Source organism: Cyprinodon tularosa, unplaced genomic scaffold (genome assembly GCF_016077235.1).
Source record: "Cyprinodon tularosa strain WSP-4 unplaced genomic scaffold, ASM1607723v1 ctg346, whole genome shotgun sequence".
NCBI classification, from domain to species: Eukaryota; Metazoa; Chordata; class Actinopteri; order Cyprinodontiformes; family Cyprinodontidae; genus Cyprinodon; species Cyprinodon tularosa.
Genome location: NW_024039059.1, coordinates 1,793,315 through 1,815,565, shown reverse-complemented (window position 1 = coordinate 1,815,565; position 22,251 = coordinate 1,793,315). Strand labels below are relative to the sequence as shown.

Sequence of the window (22,251 nt, the reverse complement as noted above, 5' to 3'; positions counted from 1 at the left end):
TAATTAGCTGATTAGAGTGTGGCACCAGGGGCCATCAATTTTGAACCTTTTCACAATATTCTAATTTTCTGATATGATGAATTTGAGATTTTCATTTGTTGTCATTTGTAATCATCAAAATTAAACAAAATAAACATCTGAAATATATGAGTTTGTATGTAATGTATGAATATAATATACAAGTTTCACTTTTTAAATGGAGTTACTGAAATCAATCTACTTTTTCATGATATTCTAATTTTATGACCAGCACCTGTATATAAAAAAATCAATAAAGTCTATCTTATCTTAGCATCTGCTATTTTCTTGATCAGTTTATCACGCTGTTTAATGCCTTAAAGTGGGGCCGAGTTGTGTACTTCAACTGGAAAATGATCTAAAACACTTATTACTGCTTTTAGAAATGAATAAACCTGTGAAAATTCAATCTCAATATAAAAAAAACTAAAAAAAACTATGGTTAAAATATGTGGTCTAATATCAGAGGGAAATCTTCCCAGACGCTTGCTGACAGCAAACAGATCGTGCTTAGGGACGTGTGACCAACATTAGTGGAAGTGTTTATGTTTCAGGCCCCAATAATTTTTTCCCTATGAGGATTTGAGTAAATCCAGAATAAACTCAAACATGCGTATAGAGATTTTACTGTCTGTATTCATACTAGTTGGATTTCTTATAACCATTGGAGCTTGAAAAAGGATGATTTGTTCTTTCAAAGCCAAAACGAATCATATCTTCTTATACATGAGTGCCAGTGTCTGCATCTGTGCATCTTTCTCTCTAAACACCTTGAAGCTGTCCTGCTAATCTGACCCAGAGCCTAAATAGAGACTGCCTGGTGTACCTCTCGGCTGATATCCAGGTCATAGTCCAGGGATTCCAAGTCCTCCTCTTGTACACGCCTGGCTGTGACCGTCAACCATTCATCCGACTGCCTCCTTCCACTCTCTTTGACTCGATTCAGTCCTTCGTCGCTCTGACCTTCTGCTCTGGGTCGTTCCTCCTGCCAGTCAAACACCTGGAGATATGAAAGAGTCACAGTTACACAACCAGGAGGTGAAAAACGCTGGGAAAATATGTTTGCCTACAGTATTATAAATTTAGAGGAAAAAGAACAAAAAAAACCACAAAATAACTTGGGAAACATAAATGGACTTAGCTCCTAATTCTGGGCGGTTTAAGCAGCTTGGATCAGTTTAATAGATTAAATAAGGACATTTAGAGAAAACAACTGAGACAATATATTGGTTAAGAAACTTTTTAGCATCCCTGTTTGAAGTTTTACAGAAAAAGCAGCCTTTTTGTTAAATTATTCAAATCAATCCGATATTTTCATTTGTTTGCAGAAGGTAGCTGCTGTTAACTAGTTTTTAGAAATGTTTGAGTGAAGATCTAATTACTGAGAAAATGCTGACAGTGCAATGGTAATAAAAGGTTCCAAAGTTTCCCCAATCCAAAGCTTTTCTGTGATCCTGTGACAGGTTGCTATGTGGAGTCTAAATAACCAGGGAGGGGTCTTAGCATTTCACATATAAGGGATCAGGAAATGCTTAAAACAGGTCTAAGGACGTGGTATATAATGAAAGAAGTCAAAGCACTGATCCCCAGGCTGAGAGAGACAACTACTGTATGACTTTAGCCTTTTAGTGCACCCTTCTCTACATTGCAAACTAAGACATCTACTAAGAAGCACAATATGTGTGTGTGTGTGTTGCTGAGTGGTACTTTTGAGGAATCATCCAAGGAGCATCAAAGCCATGCATGCATCCTTTCCTCTCCAGCAGCCTGCAGAGTCTGATCTGTCTGTCGAAGTGCTCGCATGCTCAGAGAAACGCTGCGTCTCATGCCTCGGTGTGCTCAGGAAGACCAGTCTCTCTCTCACACACACAAACACACGCAGAGAGAGACAGAGAAAACCATGCACACGTTCCCTCACAACCCCCCACCGGATTAAGAAGAAAACAGCCAGGAGGAGCTTCAGAAGCAAGAAACTCTTTATTGAAGTGCAAATCTCTACATGATAGAAAAGAAAGCAGAGAAAAAAAGTTGTGCATTTCTTCTTTAATTACACAGAATTAGGCGGCGATCAGCATTTCGCCCGTTTCATCTCCCTAATGAATTAAACCGTTGCTCTGTTCGATCTGACACACTGTGCTGGGGGGGTAGAAAGCTTCATGGAGGGGAGACTTTAGGCAAACAAGGAGTGGACATCAGTGGTACAGAGTGGAGATCTAATATCTTCTGCCCAACTAGAGACAGACAAACATTTTGCTACATGTGTGAATAATTGATCCTCCATGACAGATCTGTCCACTCCTTGCTCAACACTTTCAGTGGTGTCCAGATTGATTGGCACCCCTGGTAACGACGTGTCGAAAGAAACTCCCCAACACTATTATTGCAGTTGCATTATTTCAAACTGAAGAAATGTTGAGGAAGCTTTGATCAGAGCTTTCTTACAGCCTCTGGCTACCAGCCTGGATGAGAAGCCATATTTATGTCGCTATTTTCTGGTCACAGAGTCTCCATGTTTACCTTTAGATGGAATCAATAGGGAGAGATTTCTTTTCTTAAACTGTTGAGTGACCTTAACATGCTTTGGTTGGATCAATAAAAACACAGTGGATCAGGAAAAAAAGGAACAAATCAGGTCTTATGATGATCAGACAGGAAGCAGTGAAGTAAAGGGTGTCCGATTTGGAAAATCAAAAACTTCTGTTTAAGAAGTTGTATAAGAGCGTGTGGAGTTGGTCGCAAGGTGTTTTATTTGGAGGTAAATCATTGCTCATCAGCAGCAACTCCAGATGTTTTAGGTGTGAAACTAAGCATAACGGTGGTGTAGTCCTGTGCTGCTAGGCTCATAGGAATCTGGTTGGAATAGATCAGTTCCTGATTTTAAAAGCAAAACTGGTGGACTCTATCAGCAAACTGGACATCTATGGGATAAATATCCAACATCTGTTTAAGAAAACAAAGAAATGATTCAACAGATCAAAAGTCAGTCCTGTTACTCTCGGTCATTGGTACGAGAAGAGGCAGCGCTGATTCTGTAAAAGCTGATTCTCTTTAAACCATTTTTTTCCCCCCTCGCGCTTACAGCTTAAATTATAGCAATTAAACATATTAGCATAGTTTACCAGGGGTTTCAATCAATGTGGAGGGCACTATTTCTTTATTGCAATGCAGCCCAGCTCCTCCATCCTGCCCTATTTACTCATGATGCATAAAACAACACAGCATAGGCCACTTAAAAGTTCTCCAATCTGAGCTTTTCACATCTAAAGTCTCTGTTATTGTTATGTAGTCAGAGAACAAATAAAAGAACCTCAGAGATCAAACAAAACAAGGCTGTTTGAATGAAAGCGTTAGTTCAAAGGAAGTAAAAACCAGTTAATGCTGGTGGAGAACAGAGCGAAATAAAAAATACTCTGCTGACATCAGAGGTGAAAAAAAGTAAAACCATAACTTATATATATATATATATATATATATATATATATATATATATATATATATATATATATATATATATATAGATATAAAAATATGTATTGCTTATTATGACAGTAAAAACACAATGGTGCCTTAGAAAAGTTTTCACACGCCACGGATTTAAAAGTAACAAAGTGTGTTTTGATGGGACTTTATCTGATAGGCCAACACAGAGTAAAGTTTGACATTAAAGCAGACAGGAATGAAATATGTTTTTAATTTATATTAAAAAAATCTGAAAAATATTTAGTTTTTTTACTACATACAAAACTACTTTACATTTTAACATTCATATCAAAACAGGAGGATAACAACTGAAATCAAATACTACATTTTTTCTTACTGTTAATAATAATAATAATCATGAAATATTTCAATACTTTCAATTTATTCTGGGGCCATTTTTCCATTTCCTGTTTTTGATCTGGACTGGAACTGAAATGATTAAAACAAGGTCTTTTTGTTGTTGGTTTAAGATAAAATAAAAATAAATATCAGTAAGGTTGGTTCCTTTTACATTTTTGATTAATTGCATTTAGATTCCCAAAGCATCTGCTGTTCACAGACTGTTTTTATCTGCTCTGACTGAACCTAAGCCATTTAGCACAAAAAGTCAAACTTTTTATTCAGAGGCTTGATCTTATTAAGACAAACAAAACACTCGCAGCTCTATTGACTCTATTGAATACTTGTCTGCCACACTTTTCAGACTTTAGGTTGTTCTAAACCAATTAAGAGCTTTTTTGTGTTGATCTGTCACATGAAATCCCTATTATTATTTAGCTAATTTTGTTTCATTATTGTTGCCATCAATAAAAAAATACTTTTTAAAAATTTAAATAAAAAAAAAGCTATATAAAAAATTAAACTTTGAAAAATATCTTAATCTTAAAGAACCAAATTTTTTTGGAGTACCTTCACAGTATTCTGTTTTTACTTTATTTCCTCAATTTCTTTTATTTATTTATTTATTTATTTATTTATTTATTTATTCTTATCAAATTTTAGATTTTCAAATTGATTAAACATTTGTTTTCCAGTTTGAGTTTAACACAGAAGAGAGATATTTGAAGAAAAAAAAGAAGATATTCCAAAAAAATCTATTTTGAAATGTGAAAATAGAAAATTACGTTTAAAAAATAACATTTGAAGGAAAAAAGAAAACATAAGTAAACAGCAAAGTTTCTTTTTTCCTTTTTTTGAATAAGAACTTTATCAAAGTTTAATATTTGAATTATATTTTTCTTTTTTTTAAATTTCCAAATAATTTGCTTGCAACAATAATGGGACATGTACACGGCGTACAGTAACATGTTAAAGTCTGTGCTTGTAACCTGGCTGAATGAGTTCATTTTTAAAGGGTGTGAATACTTTTGCAAAGCACCTCAAATCCCTACTAAGCTCACAGCTGGCTGGTCTGGAGCCACTTTACCAACCTGGCAGTTTTAGATGCTCATCCTAAGTCTATGAGAGGAGTAGTTTATTTATTTGATGAAAGCATATTAGCATAGCTAGCATACCACATTGAAACCGAAGGGCAGTGTTAGCCATAAGCTAGGTTCATTTCAGCTTCTAGATTAATAGCAGCAGCGTCCCTTCGTCTCCCTGACAGGTCCTACAGGTGGCTCTAACTTCATTCCTATGCGAGTCTGAAAAGTGTTAAATCAGTCTTTCGTGATTCCACCTTACATTATGGTAACAGACATAAATTCAGGACAAAAGGCAAAATGATCGTCAATAAACCAAGGCACTTAGATTTGATTTGAGGAAAGGAAAGCAGGGAGGTGCGGTCATGATTTGTGCCACTAGTGTTGCACCTGACGATTTGGGTTTTCACTCTTTTTCACTCTATATATAAGCTCTATATACCAAATCTATATAAAATAGAACTGTACAACTGTATACTGAAAATATCCCTCGGGTAATAAATAAAAGTACACGCACAGAGCATGTAGATGTACAGATAAATGGGCTCTTCTCTCTACTTTTCTGTGATTAAATGGAGAAAAGAAGTGAAAGCAACACTTTACGCTTCTTTCTCTTCTTTATGTGTTTACATTCAGAGTTGTGTCAGTGAGGTCCCACGGAGGGAGGGGGGGTTAGTGGTAATTAAACTATCCTAAACCCCTGAAACGTTAAAAAAAGGAATAAATAAGGAGCCAGTCTGTCCGTCTCCAATCCTAACGCCCCTCGTTGGCCTCAGATGCTTTTGTCTCCCGACATTTCTAGAGCAGTAACCAAGCTAGCCTGCCGGCTCAAGTCAGTGACGCTTCTCAGCTTGTTAGTGTGAGACCAAAAACAATCACTGGTGAAACAAGCAGGAGAGCTAGGAAGTTAGCAGTTCTTCTAGGTTATTATGTGGCTGGAGGCTGGAGAGTAGCATAGCAGTACTGAGGGTGAGGCTGGTGCTCCCTGTGTCTGCTGCCGCGCTGCAGGGAGGGGTAACGTACGGAGGGGGGAGGATCGGAGGGGCTGGAGGAGGGCAGCCTGGAGGAGGACGACGAGCGCTGCGATGAGGAGGAGCGGTCGCCGTGGCTGAGGTTCCTCTTGCGCTCCCGAACCAGCGCCCTCTGGTGGCGCTTCATGCGCTCCAGCTGCTCCTCAGCAGTCATCCGGCCTCGGGGCTGGCCTCCAGGGAGCTGGCCGCCCTCCGTAGGCGACGAAAGACGCTCAAAAGCACTCTTGGGCCTGTCCTGAGGAGAGAGAGGGGAGACACAACACAACAGGGAAGGGGGGGTAAATATTCCTAAAAATGTTCTACTTTAAAGCTTTGTCACAGTTTACTGTGTTTTTATTTTGGAAATGTATCAACTTAAAACTACCAAACTTTAAAATCGGTAAAGCTTGGTTTATGCTTGACACGTCTTCAGGGTCCGCGTGGACAAATTATGTCATTCTGGGCTTCCAAGCCCGTCTGCATAGTTACAAATTACAAACGAGGGTTCACAAATGTAAACATCTAAAGACATCGTCAGTATGAAGCTACCATCCATGATGATGCTGGTACACTGCTAACCAGATGGTGGCAGCAATGCACCCTATAGATGTTTGCCAACTGCAATTAAATGAGAAGACAAGGAAGATAACAAAAACAAAACTAGTAAATTTGTGATTAGTACTTTTATTTTTGCAAAGTTGTACCTCATTTCCTGCCAGTGGGTTTCGACATAATTTACTGTGTTTAGTTATTCTCATGGGACAACAAACATCCTGTTAAACAGGCCTTACTCTGAAGACTTAACTTTGTATTATAGTAAAATGTTTTGATTAAAAAAAAACAAAATAAACTGACCTTTGGTGCAGAGCTTCCAGGAGCTCTCCTCAGGGTGACGTAGGACGAGATGGAGTCAGACTGCTCCATCCCGGATGTGTTTCCTGTCAAACGTTGTTGATAACGACAGAACAGCCACCAATAGTTTTAGTGCACAAAGAGTAAAAACACAGTATATAGATATATAATAAAAGATCTGATCACAACACAAGCCATTTATATCCCATTAACTCTGACAGTTTGTCATGTTACTGGCATAAACATCACTATCATTCATATTATTGGACACTTCAGCATGAAATTGTGCATATCTGTAAAAGAAGGAAAAATAACGTGTTTTTTTTTTTTTCTAAACAAAATCCAAAGTACTGTAGGTATTTATATTCATCCCGGTTGACTAACCCTGTGTCACACTAATAGCCAGCAGGAGACTAAAGAATGGTGATGTTTTTATCCCAGCAGCAGGAAAACAAAGCAAACCACTAAAACTGACCTTAATGCATCAGAAAACTCCTGTCAAAATTTGGACCAAAACCACAGTAGAAACCCTTTATCTGTGGAAGGTTAAAGCTGATAGAGACATAATATCCATGCTACACCCATCTTTTCTTTCCCACAGCATGATGCCACCACCACCATGGGTCAGATAGGGAGGGGCTGCACAGGGTGATGTGCAGATTTTATTTTGCACCATATTTTTTATTTTTTAAACAAAAAGGAAAAAAAAAACATCCTAAACAAATGCCCTTCCATCTCCCAACTAAATGATAGTTTTTAATTAGCCAAGAGAAAATAAATGCTTTTAAATCAGATGTTTGTATTCGTCTGTGAAGCCATTAAACCCCTCATATACCTTTGCTTGGGTAATACTGGTAGTCGGCATCGGACCCTGTGATCTGGAGGCTGCTTCCTGGCAGTTGTGGTTCACTCAGGTAAGATCTCAAATCCGTCTAAAAAGAGATTAAAGAGGGTCTGAGAAGGTAACTCAACATACTAAATCCCCAAATCACAAGATTTTTATCCCTACATTAAGGAAATGTATCATTTCTATAAAAGTAAACTACTTGTTTCCACTTCAGAGAACCTGACATAATAAAATTAATGATGGCCTACCTTAGTATCTCCGTTGACAAGGTACTGGCCGTACTCCCTGTCCCGCTTCCTCTCGTCAGACTGCCGTTTAAGCCCTCGCACCGATGTGTGGCGGATGACTGACGCCTCTTTGGGGAGGGGGGGCACCACAGGGGGCGTTTCCTCGTAGTCATAGAGACGAGGGAGTGGTGGCCTGGGCGGGGCATCGTCCTCGGCCTGTAGGGAAATCAATGATGTAGACAACTTAGTAGAAGTCAACTGATACATATATAATTTTCTTTTAAAAAGGCCGGTGTTAATGATTCTGACATCAATCTAACTGAGGGTGATTCTTGGAGTCGATTTTTTTTCTTCCTCCTTTTACATGATACGTATAACACATGATAACAAATGTCAAGTATTAATTTAAACAAATCAAGAAATGTCTATTAAATCAAACAAAACATTAACAACTGACAGTAAATTATGGAGCTAAATTGAGGCCACAAATGTGTTCAAATAACAGAGGAAATGTTTTGAACTCATTTTAAGTTCAAGGCTGTTTTTTTTGTTTCAAAGTACTGGCCCCTGGGTTTGGGGGGCGAGGCTTAAACTGACAACTGACAGCTTAGGAGCCTGATAAAATATTTCTAGCCTTTTATGACTGAGGGAACTAAATATGTATTTAAATCATAATCAATAATTTTTCTTTATGTGATTCGTTTATAAAAAATAAATTCTTCAGTTCAAGTTATTTTTTTCCACTTTTCAATTTTTCTTTTCTTGGTTTGATTACATATTGCTTAGATTTAAATCTTTCCTTTCCAGTTTAAAAAATACTATTTGTTTTAAATCTTTTTGTTTGTTTGTTTAGAAAATAAATTATTTCAAATTATTTATTTTCAATTTTAACAAAATATGTTCAAGTTATTTATTTTCAATTTTAACAAAAAATGTTTCAGAATAAACTTTATGTCCCAAATGTAGCTCCATAGAGATGCAGGGAAGCAATGATGCATGCACAGATTGGCTAATACCGATATATTGGCCAAAAACATCCGCCGGCAGATCTATTGGTGTATCTCTGGATTTTACTGCACGTGAAGGTTTGTGGTGTAGATCTTCCTTAATTATTAAGACGGAGATAAATCAGAGCAGCAAAGGGACACTCACCCAGTTTGGCACGGTGCTGTCAGGCAAAGTGTGAGACAGCGTGTTGGAGATGGAGCTGCGAGGAGGAGGATGGACCTCTGCACTGAGTGAAGGCACTGCCTGGTCAGACACTGAAGGCACTAATCTCCTGTCTGCAGAGACAAATCAACACAGAAAAAACTAATTGTGTCACACCTCAACTTTTGCACCAGCATCTCAGCTTCTGCACAACGATATGAGAAGAGAGCTGGGAAAGGGACCCACTGGTCAAGTGAGACCAACGTCTAAAAGGTTCCCTGACGTCACTATATGACATACTGAAGTCTCTGCAACCATGAAACAGCTTTAATTCATGTGTATAAAAATATTGAACATCAAACATCTCTTTTCTTTTTTGCATTTGCTCTCCATCACAAAGGCTGTGTAATTTTTACTAAAGATAAACTGATTTATCTTTAGTAGGCCGATAATAATTATTGACATCAATCAAACCGCCACCGATTTTTGGGGGTTAATTCTTAAAGCGGATATTTATTTATTTATATGAAAAAACTTGACACAATAATAAAAAGTTACATGGCTTTATTTTTAAACAAAAAACAAACATTTATTAACAAATCAAACAAAACATTAAAAATGGAGGAAGTGGGTTTCAAGTGATTTCAAGGCATGGCTGCTGAGTTACTTATAAATCAGCGAGCAAAACCAGAAACTATAATATGGGCCATCAGAAGCCAGTCAAGTAGCTCTAATTCTTACACCACAAAGTTCACACAGAGACTAAACTTAACATTTGCGTAGGAAAAGTAGTATAAATATTACACATTTTTATTTCCTTTTACTATAAATATGTTAGCCTTTCAAAGATATTTTATCCTAGAGTTTTATGATTATATATTAAACATATATTTAAGTGATTATTTTTGAATATCTCGATGTTTCTATAAGTCTGCTGTTTTTAGTTTGTTTTGTCCTTAAATAACTTCCATTAAACACAGACACAGCCAGCTGTTTTTTACTGTCACCAGTTAAAACATCCTTTCCAGAATAGCATAAAATAGCGTAAAAAAAATTCAACTATACTGGATGTTTTGAAACAACCTAAAAACCTGAAATTGGTAGCTAGTATTCCAAAACACAATATTCATATGAAGAAAATATGAATTTATACTAAATAAAAAGCATTTCAGTGTTTTTCACACAGATTTCTTTTGTCTTTATAAACCAGTTAGTGTTTGTTAGACTAACTGAAGGAACAGAAATGACAATTCAGGAATGATTGATATATGAAAGGTTTGATTTGAGATATCTTTTTTAAAGCAAAACAGCATCAAAATGATAAAACAAATGGCAAAAAAATTTGAATATCCTCAGCTGTTTTTGTCTCTTGCAAACTGAAGCTTTTCCTCTGCTATTAATCACGCCTGACACTCGTCTCCATCCGCAATCACCCACCCCCCGCTGTTTTTTTAATTTTATTTTTTATGTGTTTTGACTGGGTCTCTGAAAACAGACCCATTATGAAGACAGACTCCCCCAATACTGAGCTGTCACAAGGCTAGCAGGAATTTGAAGTTTGGAGGCAGAGATCACAGCACCAGTAAACATTGCAAATAAAACTATGAGAAAGATAATCCGTTTTTTTTTCTTTTGCAAAACTTTGAAACTTTATGAAATTTCTTTGAAAACCTATTGCTTTAGAAGTGTGAACAGTATATATACATTCCTTATAGCATAATTCCTTCCACTGAATTGGGTAAAATAATATATAGTAACTAGGCATTGAATACTATTTAAGAGTTTAACATTTGGTGTAAATAGAAGTTAAAACTTTATTTCTTATTTTTTATTTGAATTATCACGGCACTAGTAGTTCATTTTTATGAACAGTAGGCCGACAGGAAAGTTTGTGATGCTGATTTTAGTTCAGATTTAATGTTAATATCTTTCTGATTAATTTATTAATTGTATTTAAGTCCCCTTCCTATTAAAAAATATGAACTCTTATGGATCAATTGAAAGGTAACAAAAGCTGCGTGGAGATGACTAATAAGAAAGAGTCATTTTTACAAAGCTCCACCTTTAGCTGGGGCTCAGTTTTAAAAAGTAACAACCATAGCAGAACCTTTTTTTTTTTTGTTTTGTTGCTTTTGTCTAACTTTGTCTTGGCTTTTGCATCGGAAATGAACCATTTTAGTTCTGTAGGATACTTTTGAGGGTTAAATTACGGAACTTGCACCCCTGAGTGCAAGATCTCTACCTTCATTAGAAGTTACAATGTCGTCTGCAAACAGATGCATCTCACCTGGATTTTGAATAGAGTCGACTGTTATCTTGTAGTTGGCTTTGCTGGCACTAAGCCCGCCCATGACGTCCTCGATCCTCCACAGCTCACGCTTTAGCGCAGCCTTTTCCTGCTGTGTTATAACACATACATGTAATCATTTCACTTACTTGACATTTTTCCAGTTTTTCTATATGTAGTCTTGATTTTTAAATAATGGACATGCATCAATAATCAAAAATAATATTTTGACTTCTTTGCACAATATAATGTGAGGCTTTGATTGAGAATGATAAAGTCTCACCTGAGACGTGTCACTATGGGTCATGTGTGTCTGCAGTGCCACCCTTAGCTGCTCCACTGATTGTTCCAGCTTGTTGTACTCTTCCCAAGCATGTGCCATTTCCTGCATAACCCAAACAAATATACATGCATGATTAATGGATTTTCTCATTTCACTTTTATACCAAACAAAGCTAAATTTATGACATAAAAAAGACATTAGTTTATTTATTTATCTACATTTTATAAATCTGGCAGAAGGAGCTACATCAGCCAGGTCTACTGTTATCGTTCAAGCACTGTCCATGTGTACCGTAGAAACGCGCGATATTTGAGCCCTGATGGTCACCAGGTCTTCCTGCAGCAGCCTCTGTTGGTAGGCGATCTTGTGGGCGTGGGCTGGCTGCTCCTGGTACTGCTCCATCTGCTGGTGGGACATGTCAAGTACTCTCTCCAGCTTGTCCTGGAACAGGGGGAAGGTTGAGAGGCATTAAGAATCAGGCACGTGCAGAGGGGGGGGCTAAGGGGGCTTGAGCACCTGCCCCTTTTGCTCCATGATCCCAATGTGCCCTTTTTTTTTTTTTTTTTTTTTTTTTTTTTTGACACATGTACTGAAATTATTATTATTATCTTTTTTTTTTGGCAAGAAAAACAATACAATAAGCCCTCCGGTCACATTGTTACCTTTGACCTTTTGCCGGTGACGACGCACTTGCCTCTCGCACAGTCAGATAAGGCGGCTAACTGCGGAGCTAAAGGTAGCGAACATTCCACATTACACTGTGGCCGCTGCTCATTTGGCCCTAAGCAAGATCAACCATGATCGGACGGATGGCTATGTCTTCAGTCTGCACCGCCTCTCCAATATCAACCTGAATAGAGATGTAAGTGAAACCAAATGAGCCCCATGGATGATGCAGTATTGTTTGATCTAAAACACTGTTTACTCTGTGCTTTTAGTCTTTTACATTGAAAATTATGTTTTTTAATTCACAAAAACTTTTCTGTAATGATTACAGAACAGTTTTTTTGTGAATTAAAAAACATAATTTTTTGGTGAAAATACTGGAGTAGGCTTCCTACTTGTCAGACAATGGAAAACTTTGAACGTTGTTTAATTTCTCTACTTTAGCAAAGAGTAGCGGTTTAAACGGAGGAAAGTATAGGATGCGGCGCGCCTTTCTCTGAAGAACTACTGAGCGGGAGGAGACAGCCAGGTGAGGAAAAGCTGTTCTTATCTATCGATTCAGTATTTTTATCATACAGACATTAGGCTGTTGTTCTTGTGCTATGAGCTAGCTGCTAGCTAATGACTTTGCTAGCAAAGCAAGATAACTAAAAAGCTTCCCTGTGTCGTTAATGATAGTAGGACATTCTTCAGTATTGCTTATGCAATAGGGGCACATCGCCCGTCAAAAACCTATCATCTCCATAATGGATATATGTCTGATTTTCTAATTTCCTTTGCTGCATGATGTACATTGCATTTATTCTAGCGTTAGGTAAATGTATCTTAAAGGAGAACTCATCCAGAACTACCATGATAGATATATGATAGATATAATGTATGAAGCTGGTGAAAACAAAACTGCGCAGCTTATGCAAGGAGGATCGGTTGTCAGACCTTCTTTTGTTGGCAATCGAGAAGGATGTGCCAATCATTCACAGTGAGGTTATTAAAATTTTTAAAGACATGGCTAACAGAAAACTGCTGCTGTGAACAAAAGAGAACAAAAATAGCAAAAATGCTTAAAAGTTGGAAATTTGTTTTTAAACAGTAAAATCACCATGACGGAAAATACGTTTTTGGATCATAATCTTGGATTTAGTTTGGGGGAAAAAGAAAGGCAAGAAACTGAAATAAATAAGACATTGACCTTCACTCAACACAGAAAAGATGAGACAATGAGGAAAAAAAGAAAAGAGAAACTGACAAGAAAAAACGAAGGGGAAAGATTGAAGAAAATGTATATAGGTACTTACAAAATACACTAAGACACAAACAGAGTAGGCTTTTCTCATGGTGACATGCATTAATAAAATGTTTGCTTTTGTTCTTTTTTTTTCTGCAGTTCCACGTTAAAGTTTGATGCAGCAGCTCTGCTTTTCTGAATGGACCGTCTTCATCTCCACTGTCAGTACAGCAAACCAGGCAGACATTCTTTTTTATAGATTACAGTACACTAAAAGGTTGCATTGTGCCCTTGTATGCATTTTTAACAGTTTAATTCTGTAAAGACAAAATATATCTGGTGGTCCAGCTCTGATTGACATCTTTGGCTAAATTGCAGGTTTGAATATTGTAATACTTTCCTATAAGAAAATAGACCTGCAGAAAGAAATTACTAATAAAATATTTTACATATGCATAGTTCTATGTTCTATGTAGAGATTTCCCTTAGCTTTGATTGTATCTCTCACAATTTTGTAATTTATCATTGTCCATTAAACTCTGAAAGCTATGTGACTTTGTTAATATTCTGTCCTAAAATGCGATAAGATGTGCCCTTTTTTTTTTTGAGCACCTGCCCCTTTAGTGGTCTCTGCACGGCCCTGTTAAGAATAATGAATAAATGAATAGGAATTTATTTCAGACAATTTTTTTGACAAAAAAAATTTATGAATCAACCAAATACACAGAAAAAAGACTAGTTAACATAAACCAAACGAGACAGCAATTTTCAAACTAACTAAATTCACCTGAACATAAACAGAAACAAAACCCTCCACCAAATAAACCTGTCTGTATATACAGCTCGAGAAATAACATTGATTAATGTAAATTGTAAATAAATTGCACTTAAATTAACTTATAGTCGTAGGGAAGCAGCCGTTCCAACCTTCACATTTCCCAAGTGTTGCCCGACTTTACACGAGTGAATAAAGTGAATGTGATTGGTTGGTTATCAAGGGGGCAGCATTGTTGTGGCGGAAGGTTTGCAAGCAAGTTTGGTTGTAGCCGGTTTGTCGGAAGCATCTTGCTAACCAGTTTAGTGCTAGTAGGTTCCTAATGGGAAATTCCATTGGGACCAAGTAGCAATAAATTGGTGACTTAGAAACGACACTGTCAAGGAATGCTATGGACAGCGGAAACATGCAAGAGGAGGAGAGTTTAGTGTCAGAGGTCATGGATGAGTCTCCTCTGTCATACATTTTTTATTTAGAGGAGGAAAGTGGGGTTGAAGATGTTTCAAAGAGGACGCCAGAGCGGCAAAAGCTTGGTTTAGTGTAGAAGGCTTAGAGCCGTACATGTTTGAGCCCTTGCCTCACAACCCTGCCAGTTCTGTTAGCTCTACGCCTGCCGAAGACACAGACGTCCATCCCCGTGAACACTGGGACGGAACTCAATGGGAAAGGAAATGGTTTTCATTTCAACCATTGCATATATTAGCTGCAACATATGAATCAAGATGCTATGACCGAAAAAATTTGATTGACAGATGATCGTTGATATATGATTGGCTGAATTTAGGTGAACAGGCTGACGTATAACTAACTGGCCTTCATAAGATAACGGAAAAAACACAGATTTTAAGACAGGATTTTTTTTTAAAATAGAAACTTTCCAACTTTTGGGATAATATCGTCTGATTAAGAGTACATTTACATACATGTTTAAGCCAGAATGAAATTTTGATATGACTTCCCTATGACTTTAAAGTTGAGTAACCTTCCTGTTAAACTTGTTTTTTGTTTAATATTACACACGCACACACACAAAAATATATGTTTATATATTTATATATATATATTAGGGGTGGAACGGTTCACCATATCCACTGTTCGGTTCGGTTCACGGTTTCGTGGTCACGGTTGTTGGTTCGGTTCGGTATATGTTGATTGTTACCCCGAAATCCCCTAAAAATTAATGAAAAAATCCCCAAAAATCTATGAATTGTAATTATATTTAATGATCCGCGGAAACCCTGGATAATTTCCGCATGTTTTGCTGCTTTGTATTTAATCATCTCGTGCATGCCCTCTACGATCTCCAAGGAACTCAGAGCGGAGCGGACGGGAGCCACAACGGAGGCTGTAGGCTTTGCTTTGCCCAGGCAGTCTGGTGCGCAGCAGAGCGGAGCGCTGACGGAGTATGAGGGATTTCAGGGTTAGCATGACATGTTGGTCATGTTGCTGTTAGCATAAACAAAACGTGTTGCACAATGCTTGCACACTGTTGCACTTTTATCCACCACTTTCTTTCCGCCGTCATCGTAGGTCACTCTAAATGCAATGCGGTCCCATACAGCAGACCTATAAAGCGCTGCTGGTGCGTCTTCCAACTCCTGTTCTTTCCCACTCGCCATTCCAACACAATTCTCCATAACAACTGATTTTTTTCTGCTACACCCGGCTAAGCTGCTTCGCTTCTTCTTCTTCTTGTTTACTACTGGTGGTTGGCTTTGGTCGCAGTAAAGCCACCTTCTGCTCTGGAGTGTAAACGCTTCGCCTATGAGAAAAAGGAGCAGCGCATGAACCGAACGAAACACACGTGAACCGACGGTTCGTCATAAACCGTTCCATCCGTTTTATATATATATATATACACACACACACACACACAATTATATATCATCATACATACAGTGGGCGCTGGTTGGAAATGGACACTTCACTCACGCTCCGCGTGTTTCACATATTGTGTGAAAAACATGTGACTGCTATAGCCACTAGGTGGCAGTCTGAGTCCATTTCGGCGTCCCATGAGTCAGATTAGATAGGTGAATGAGCAGACTGGGAGGGGTATGAGTTGTTGCGAGCTGAGAACATTATTGTTCCCCAGGTTTAGCGTAGAGGGTAAGGTGATTGGGCTGCAATTCCAAAGGTTAAGGGTTCGGTCCCAGCTGTGGTCAAGTTATTAATGTTGCCTTAAATGTTTTTCTTTTTTTTTTTATCACTTGATGGCCTATGATATCAGAAATTGTACAATAACTTCTTTAACTTATTTATATATATTACGGATAGTAGCCTATTATGCTGTTTGACTTTATGGCATCTTTCTTTTATTTAGATCAGCTGATGTGCGCTCCACCTTTCCAAGGAATTTCATTAGACCATAGGGATTATCATTCTACAGCCTCAATATCTTACTCTGATAATAATAGGCGTATTGTTATACTATTTTTGTTATTTTTATTATCATCTAGCTGGTAAAATTTTCAGTTTGATCTGGAAAAGGACGCTATGATGCCTTACAACAAGCATGAAAGGCCCAACCCCCCAGGCTTTTTGGGCACATTATGCAAGAATGCTGCTTGCTGCCGCGATGAATAGCGGCGTTTCTAAACTGTTGTCAGGGATGGTTGTGACCCACCCAAAAGTCAGTGAGCTAATCCGGAGTATTTCCATTTTAAATACAGTGAACCCTCGTTTATCGCGGAGGTTACGTTCCAAAAAGAACCCGCGATAGGTGAAATACGTGAAGTAGAAACCTTTTTTTTTTTTTTGAGTTATCATACGATAAAATACTCCTTACAACATTGAAATCAGGGAATAAAAACTTTATACAGGCCCAAGCATTTGTTTAACAAATAAAAGTACGGTATAAATGTTAACTACTGTACTGTACTGTAAAATAATATAGTTATAAATACTTTTAATCATCAATACGAAATAAAGGGTTAATATTGCGGGGATCAGCACCGCCCCGCCATGATGGATTGGATTTTTCTTCCAAAGCCTGCGGTGCAGCTGTGTGTTTTGGAGAGAAGAACATAGTTATGTGATCAACGCGCAAATCAGTGAGCTAATCCGGTTTATTCCCATTTTAAATCATGTACTATTTAACCACGTATGACCAGAACGTAATCTGGATATGGGTTCCTCTATGTCATCCTGTTCTAAACATCACCAATTAATTAAGCAAACCACTTAATGCAGGAATGCCGCTACTACTATAGCGGTGCTTGAACTCTATTGTCAGAGAACAAGAGGGTAAATGTCTACACATCGGTTTTTCCAAGACAAAGATGAGGTCGTAGCCTTGAATGGAGCAGCGACTGGCATGTAATATTCCCAGGGCCAAGAGATACATGTCATTTGCTATCAGTAATATATTGATTTGAAATGCAAATAAAAAACATTTTCTATGAGACATTTTCCTGACTTTATGTTTCACTATTATATTATGGGCTACTATATAAATCTTTTTAAGCAAACCTGTAAAAATGTAATGATGTCAGAATATTGGACCCAGAATTCGAGGCGAGACAGGTAGTGGGAAAGTTCAAAACGTTTATTAAACACCAACAGGTGCGCGGGGCTGCTCGTCTGCTGCGGGGCAGATCTCTGCAGGGATAGGAGAATACTGGGCAAAAAACTCTGATTACTTCCAAAGAAAAATTATTATAAGAGCTGCAGAGTTCAGGATTATTCAACCACTCTGACGTTCCCCATAATTTGGCCTTTCCCGCTAACAGAGAGATACATAGGCCACCTTGGCTCGATCAGAAGGAAACGCAGAGGGCTGTAATTCAAAATGAATTTCGCACTGAGTCAGGAAGGCTCTACAGACGCGGTTCAAGAGAAGCTGGACTATCAGTAGCAGACGACGGCGCGGCAGCTGTCAGGGGCGGGGCAGCTGGAGCAGCCTGATTAATAATCAAGGATCTCCTGCATGCCTGATTCTAGCCGGGAAATACTTTGATCCACATCATTTCGCCACTGCCAGGTTATTCTGTAATGATCTCAGAATATTGGACCCAGAATTCAAGGCGAGACAGGCAGTGTGAAAGTCCAAAGCGTTTATTAATCAAAACAGGTGCGCGGGGCTGCTCGTCTGCTGCGGGGCTGATCTCTGCATGGATAGGAGAATACAGGCCAGAGACTGGATGTGGAGCTGAATGCGACTTGGAGCAAAGTCACTGACTTGATTCAAAGTTCAGTTCATTCGCGGAGAAACTCAGCAGAATCCAGAAGGGAGATTTGACTGCAGTTGCGGCGGCCACACCCCCAGAGTTTGTAGAGGGCGAGCAGCAGACGCCGCTGAACCACAGGACAGAAAACTGGTCATAATCAGGGAAGCAGAGAGACTAAAGAAAGCTAGGAAATGTCTCACCAAAACACACGAATAACCTGGCGCTGATGGGAGGCAAACACACAACTTAGAACCGCAGAACCAATTAGACAGGGAGCAAGTAGCAGAGGAAAAAACCAAACCATCAGCGCCAAGATCATGACATAAAAACCCCATTTCCATTTCTTTCGTTTTTAAAATTAAATAAAAAAATTAAATGCCAAAAATCCAAACGTGTCTGCTAGTTTAAAGTCCATCTTATTTATTTGAATATTTAACGAAAACATTGCAGATGCTTCACACGTACACAAAATGACAGAAAGATCAGAGCGTTTTAGTTTCTCTCTATATATATATATATATATAATACCTTTCAAAACCTATGAGTGTTTTTAAAATCTAGTGATTTTATGAAAGAAAATAAAAGAATAAAAATAGTTAAGCATTTTAAAAGCAATTTTACAAAAAAGGAACATAACAGCATTTTTTAAATAAATGATTTATTATGAGAACATATCATTTCACCATTTATTGGGGGTAATTAATTGAAAGCTTATTTATTTATTGAACATGTATATATTTATTTATTTATATAGATTGGATTAGATGTGATTAGATGAGCTTTATTGATCTCACAGCGGAGAAATTCACTCGTCACATATTGGCATAGAAGTTACAGAAGGTGCAAACAGGGAGGAAAAAGGTGCATTAAGAATAAGCAATATATATACAGTATATCCAGGTATATACAGTATATCAAGATAAATAGGATTAAGGTGCATGTGTACATGTATCACACACAATGAAAAACAAAACAATAGGAAATAAAAAAAAAAGAAATAACGATATGTGCAATACGGATGGCTTATATACAGGAGGAGAAATATTGCACATTCAACATATTGCACAGCATATTGTTCACAGTCAATAAATACAAAACTATAATGTAGCTGCACAGTGGTTTTTACAGGAGTTATTGTTGATATAGTGCATTATTATAGAGTCTGGTGGCAGCAGGAACGAATGACCTGCGGTAGCGCTCCTTCTTACAGACAGGGTGTCTACTGTAAGTCTCTGACTAAAGGAGCTGCTCAGCTCCTCTTTTTATACATGGGAGGCTCATGCGTGAATGTCCAACGAATAACTCCAATTGTTGTTTCAAAAATAGAAAACCTGGTTTCATTACTTAGTTTTGCCCTGGATGTTGTAGCGTTTGTGGACGCTATGTTGCTACTTGATAAAAAAAATAACGTCACTACTGGAAAGTTACTTGATAAATAATGCAGCGACGCTACGGCACTTATATTTTACAAAACTAAAGAAAATATATTTTCTTACATACCCTGTTGAATAACTTTGGCTTATCTTAATGAGGAATCAACTTTGGATATGATTTTAATTTCAACATCACCAGCCGCAGCACTGTCTCTGTCGCCTTTCTCTGGTTGCGCCTCAGTCCGTATCCCCGGTTCCAACTTAATTAATTTTATTTTTCATTAAAAAATAGAGATGCAAATAAATAGAAATAAACAGATCTCAGATAAGATCGGAGGTGTATCTATAACTACGCAACCATTTTCATAAAATAAGATTATGCAGTCACTATGTTAAATTAATTCATTAACTTTATTTTAATCAAAAACAAAATAAAATAGCACAGTATCACACCAAGATCCCCAATAAACCTGCTTTTCAGTTGACTGCAGGCCCACAAACGTCACCCTCAGCACGGCAGAGGTCCCAAGCGCCACCTGGTGGTTGTCCGGGTACATTGCAGTTCTTTTTGAAATAAAAAAACTGGCCTCAGGAAATACATTGTGATTCACGTGGGAATCACACAGGAATCATGCAGGAAACCGTCCATTTCCAACCAGTACCCACTGTACATACCTGTAAATGAACATATACATACCTACATAAACACATTAGGCCAAAATCCACATTTAAAAACCTGTACATCAGCACTCAGAATATTGCGAACCATCAAAACCCCCCAATTATCAGTGCCACATCCCAACACCACAGTCCCTCCCCCTGCTACCCCAACCAGTCCCATCTGCAACCTACAGCGACATTAACATCACCTCCTCATCACATGTTGAAAAACATCAGTTTGAGCCTTTTTTTAAACAGACTCGTGCTTGGACATGAAATGCACATTCTCTTCATGGTGGTTCCAACCCTCAAGGTTCTGAAGTTAAGGTTTTCCCTGTAGTCATAGCCCCCCCACTCTATAAGAAAACAGCTTTTGAATTTCCCTGGTAGTTGTTTATTTATAGCTTTATACATAAACTGAGGGGTTTGAAATTCTACCAGATCTGGGAGTTAGAAGAGGCAGGACTCTATAAATAGTATGTTAGTATGATCGTGGAATAATGCCTTAGGAGCCCTTCTGATGGCCTTTTTTTGTAATGTGCATAACGGTCGCAGAGAGTTTTTATAGGTGTTGCTTCATATTTCTACACATTAACTATATATAAGTAATATAAGTGCGCTAATAGGCTACAGAATATGAAGTGCAGCATAATTTAGGAAATGTTTAGCTTTGCTGAGAATAGCAATACTTCTGGAAATTGTAGTTTGAAATAATTTTATGTGAGGTCTCCAGCAAATCTTATTGTCAATCATCACTCCCAAGAGCTTAATTTCCTTAACTCTACAGGAAAGACTGAATTCTTGTCAGTGGCACATGATCCCCCATGACAATTATTAATTTGTGCATGTAGTAATATTATTTTATATTCTTTAAATGTTGATCTTTTTAATTGGTATATGCTAAAAAAAAAATAAATAAAAACAGCACTTTCATGGTGATATAGACAAGCAGTGCAAGAATAGTTTATTTCCTTAATAGAAAAGTATTTCCTGACATGGGAAGGTTTTGCCTTCTGTCTGGGTAGAAATAATGTATTCATCACCAGTGCTCAGTGTGTCATTAAAACACTCTGACTCAGAAGGATGGGCCTGAACACATGCTGATAATGGACTCCTAATACTATTCTATTTAATAAGACTGATATGATCTTTAATACATACTGATGCATTCTAAGCATTGCATGCAAACTTGGATAGTGAGATATTTAGCCACTACAGTCACTTCATTGCACTTTGAATATATTGCATTTACAGTTCTTATAAGAAAATAGGTTTTATTCTGTTTCTGAATAATTGATGGAGCAGATGGAGCAGTAGCCTTTATCTGTCGTTACAGTCCAGCAATTTTCCCTGCTTGTTTCTTTATTTGAAAAAGAAGATAGAAATATTCAGTAGACAATATGTTTCACGCTGTTTGACTCAGCAAGAAATAGAGACGTAGCAAGAAGTATAATAGTAATATGCCTCAATAAAGAACGAATCCTCAAGGCACTGCCTGCTTAATCCTGCTGGATGAGAACCGGCATTGCACACTCCAGGATGAACCCACAGGACTCACTGCACCCGAGAAAGATCTATATCTGTTTTTAAGGGCTTTCTCAGAGACATTTAAACAATTGAGCTGCTGAAGGTATCTTTGTAAGGCCCTGGAAGTACCCATCCTGTTCCTCCTTGCACAAATGAGCAGATATCAGTCCGCCTGATGGGTGAAAGGCATGTGATAGCCATGTCCGGCTCTCCTAGACTAACTTCTTCGAGGAATTTCCTTCTCAAGTCTATGCTAGGAGACACACTAAATGTTTTCTTAGT

General features: G+C 37.9%; 1 protein-coding gene across 15 annotated transcripts in view; it reads right to left on the bottom strand.

Annotated features, from left to right (window-relative positions):
* The window catches only part of plekha7a (pleckstrin homology domain containing, family A member 7a), a 198,178-nt gene that overhangs the window by 6,115 nt on the left and 169,812 nt on the right, over positions 1-22,251 (bottom strand). For 13 of the 15 annotated variants that reach the window (XM_038294821.1, XM_038294822.1, XM_038294824.1 and 10 more), the window contains 9 exons: positions 11,866-12,015; positions 11,575-11,676; positions 11,292-11,403; positions 9,008-9,138; positions 7,877-8,071; positions 7,617-7,713; positions 6,785-6,867; positions 5,943-6,185; positions 845-1,018 (listed from right to left, as the gene is read on the bottom strand). In XM_038294821.1, coding sequence (XP_038150749.1) covers positions 845-1,018; positions 5,943-6,185; positions 6,785-6,867; positions 7,617-7,713; positions 7,877-8,071; positions 9,008-9,138; positions 11,292-11,403; positions 11,575-11,676; positions 11,866-12,015 — 1,287 coding nt within the window. The remainder of the gene's footprint in view (positions 1-844; positions 1,019-5,942; positions 6,186-6,784; positions 6,868-7,616; positions 7,714-7,876; positions 8,072-9,007; positions 9,139-11,291; positions 11,404-11,574; positions 11,677-11,865; positions 12,016-22,251) is intronic. The other 2 variants (XM_038294836.1, XM_038294835.1) reach the window with 1 other exon arrangement.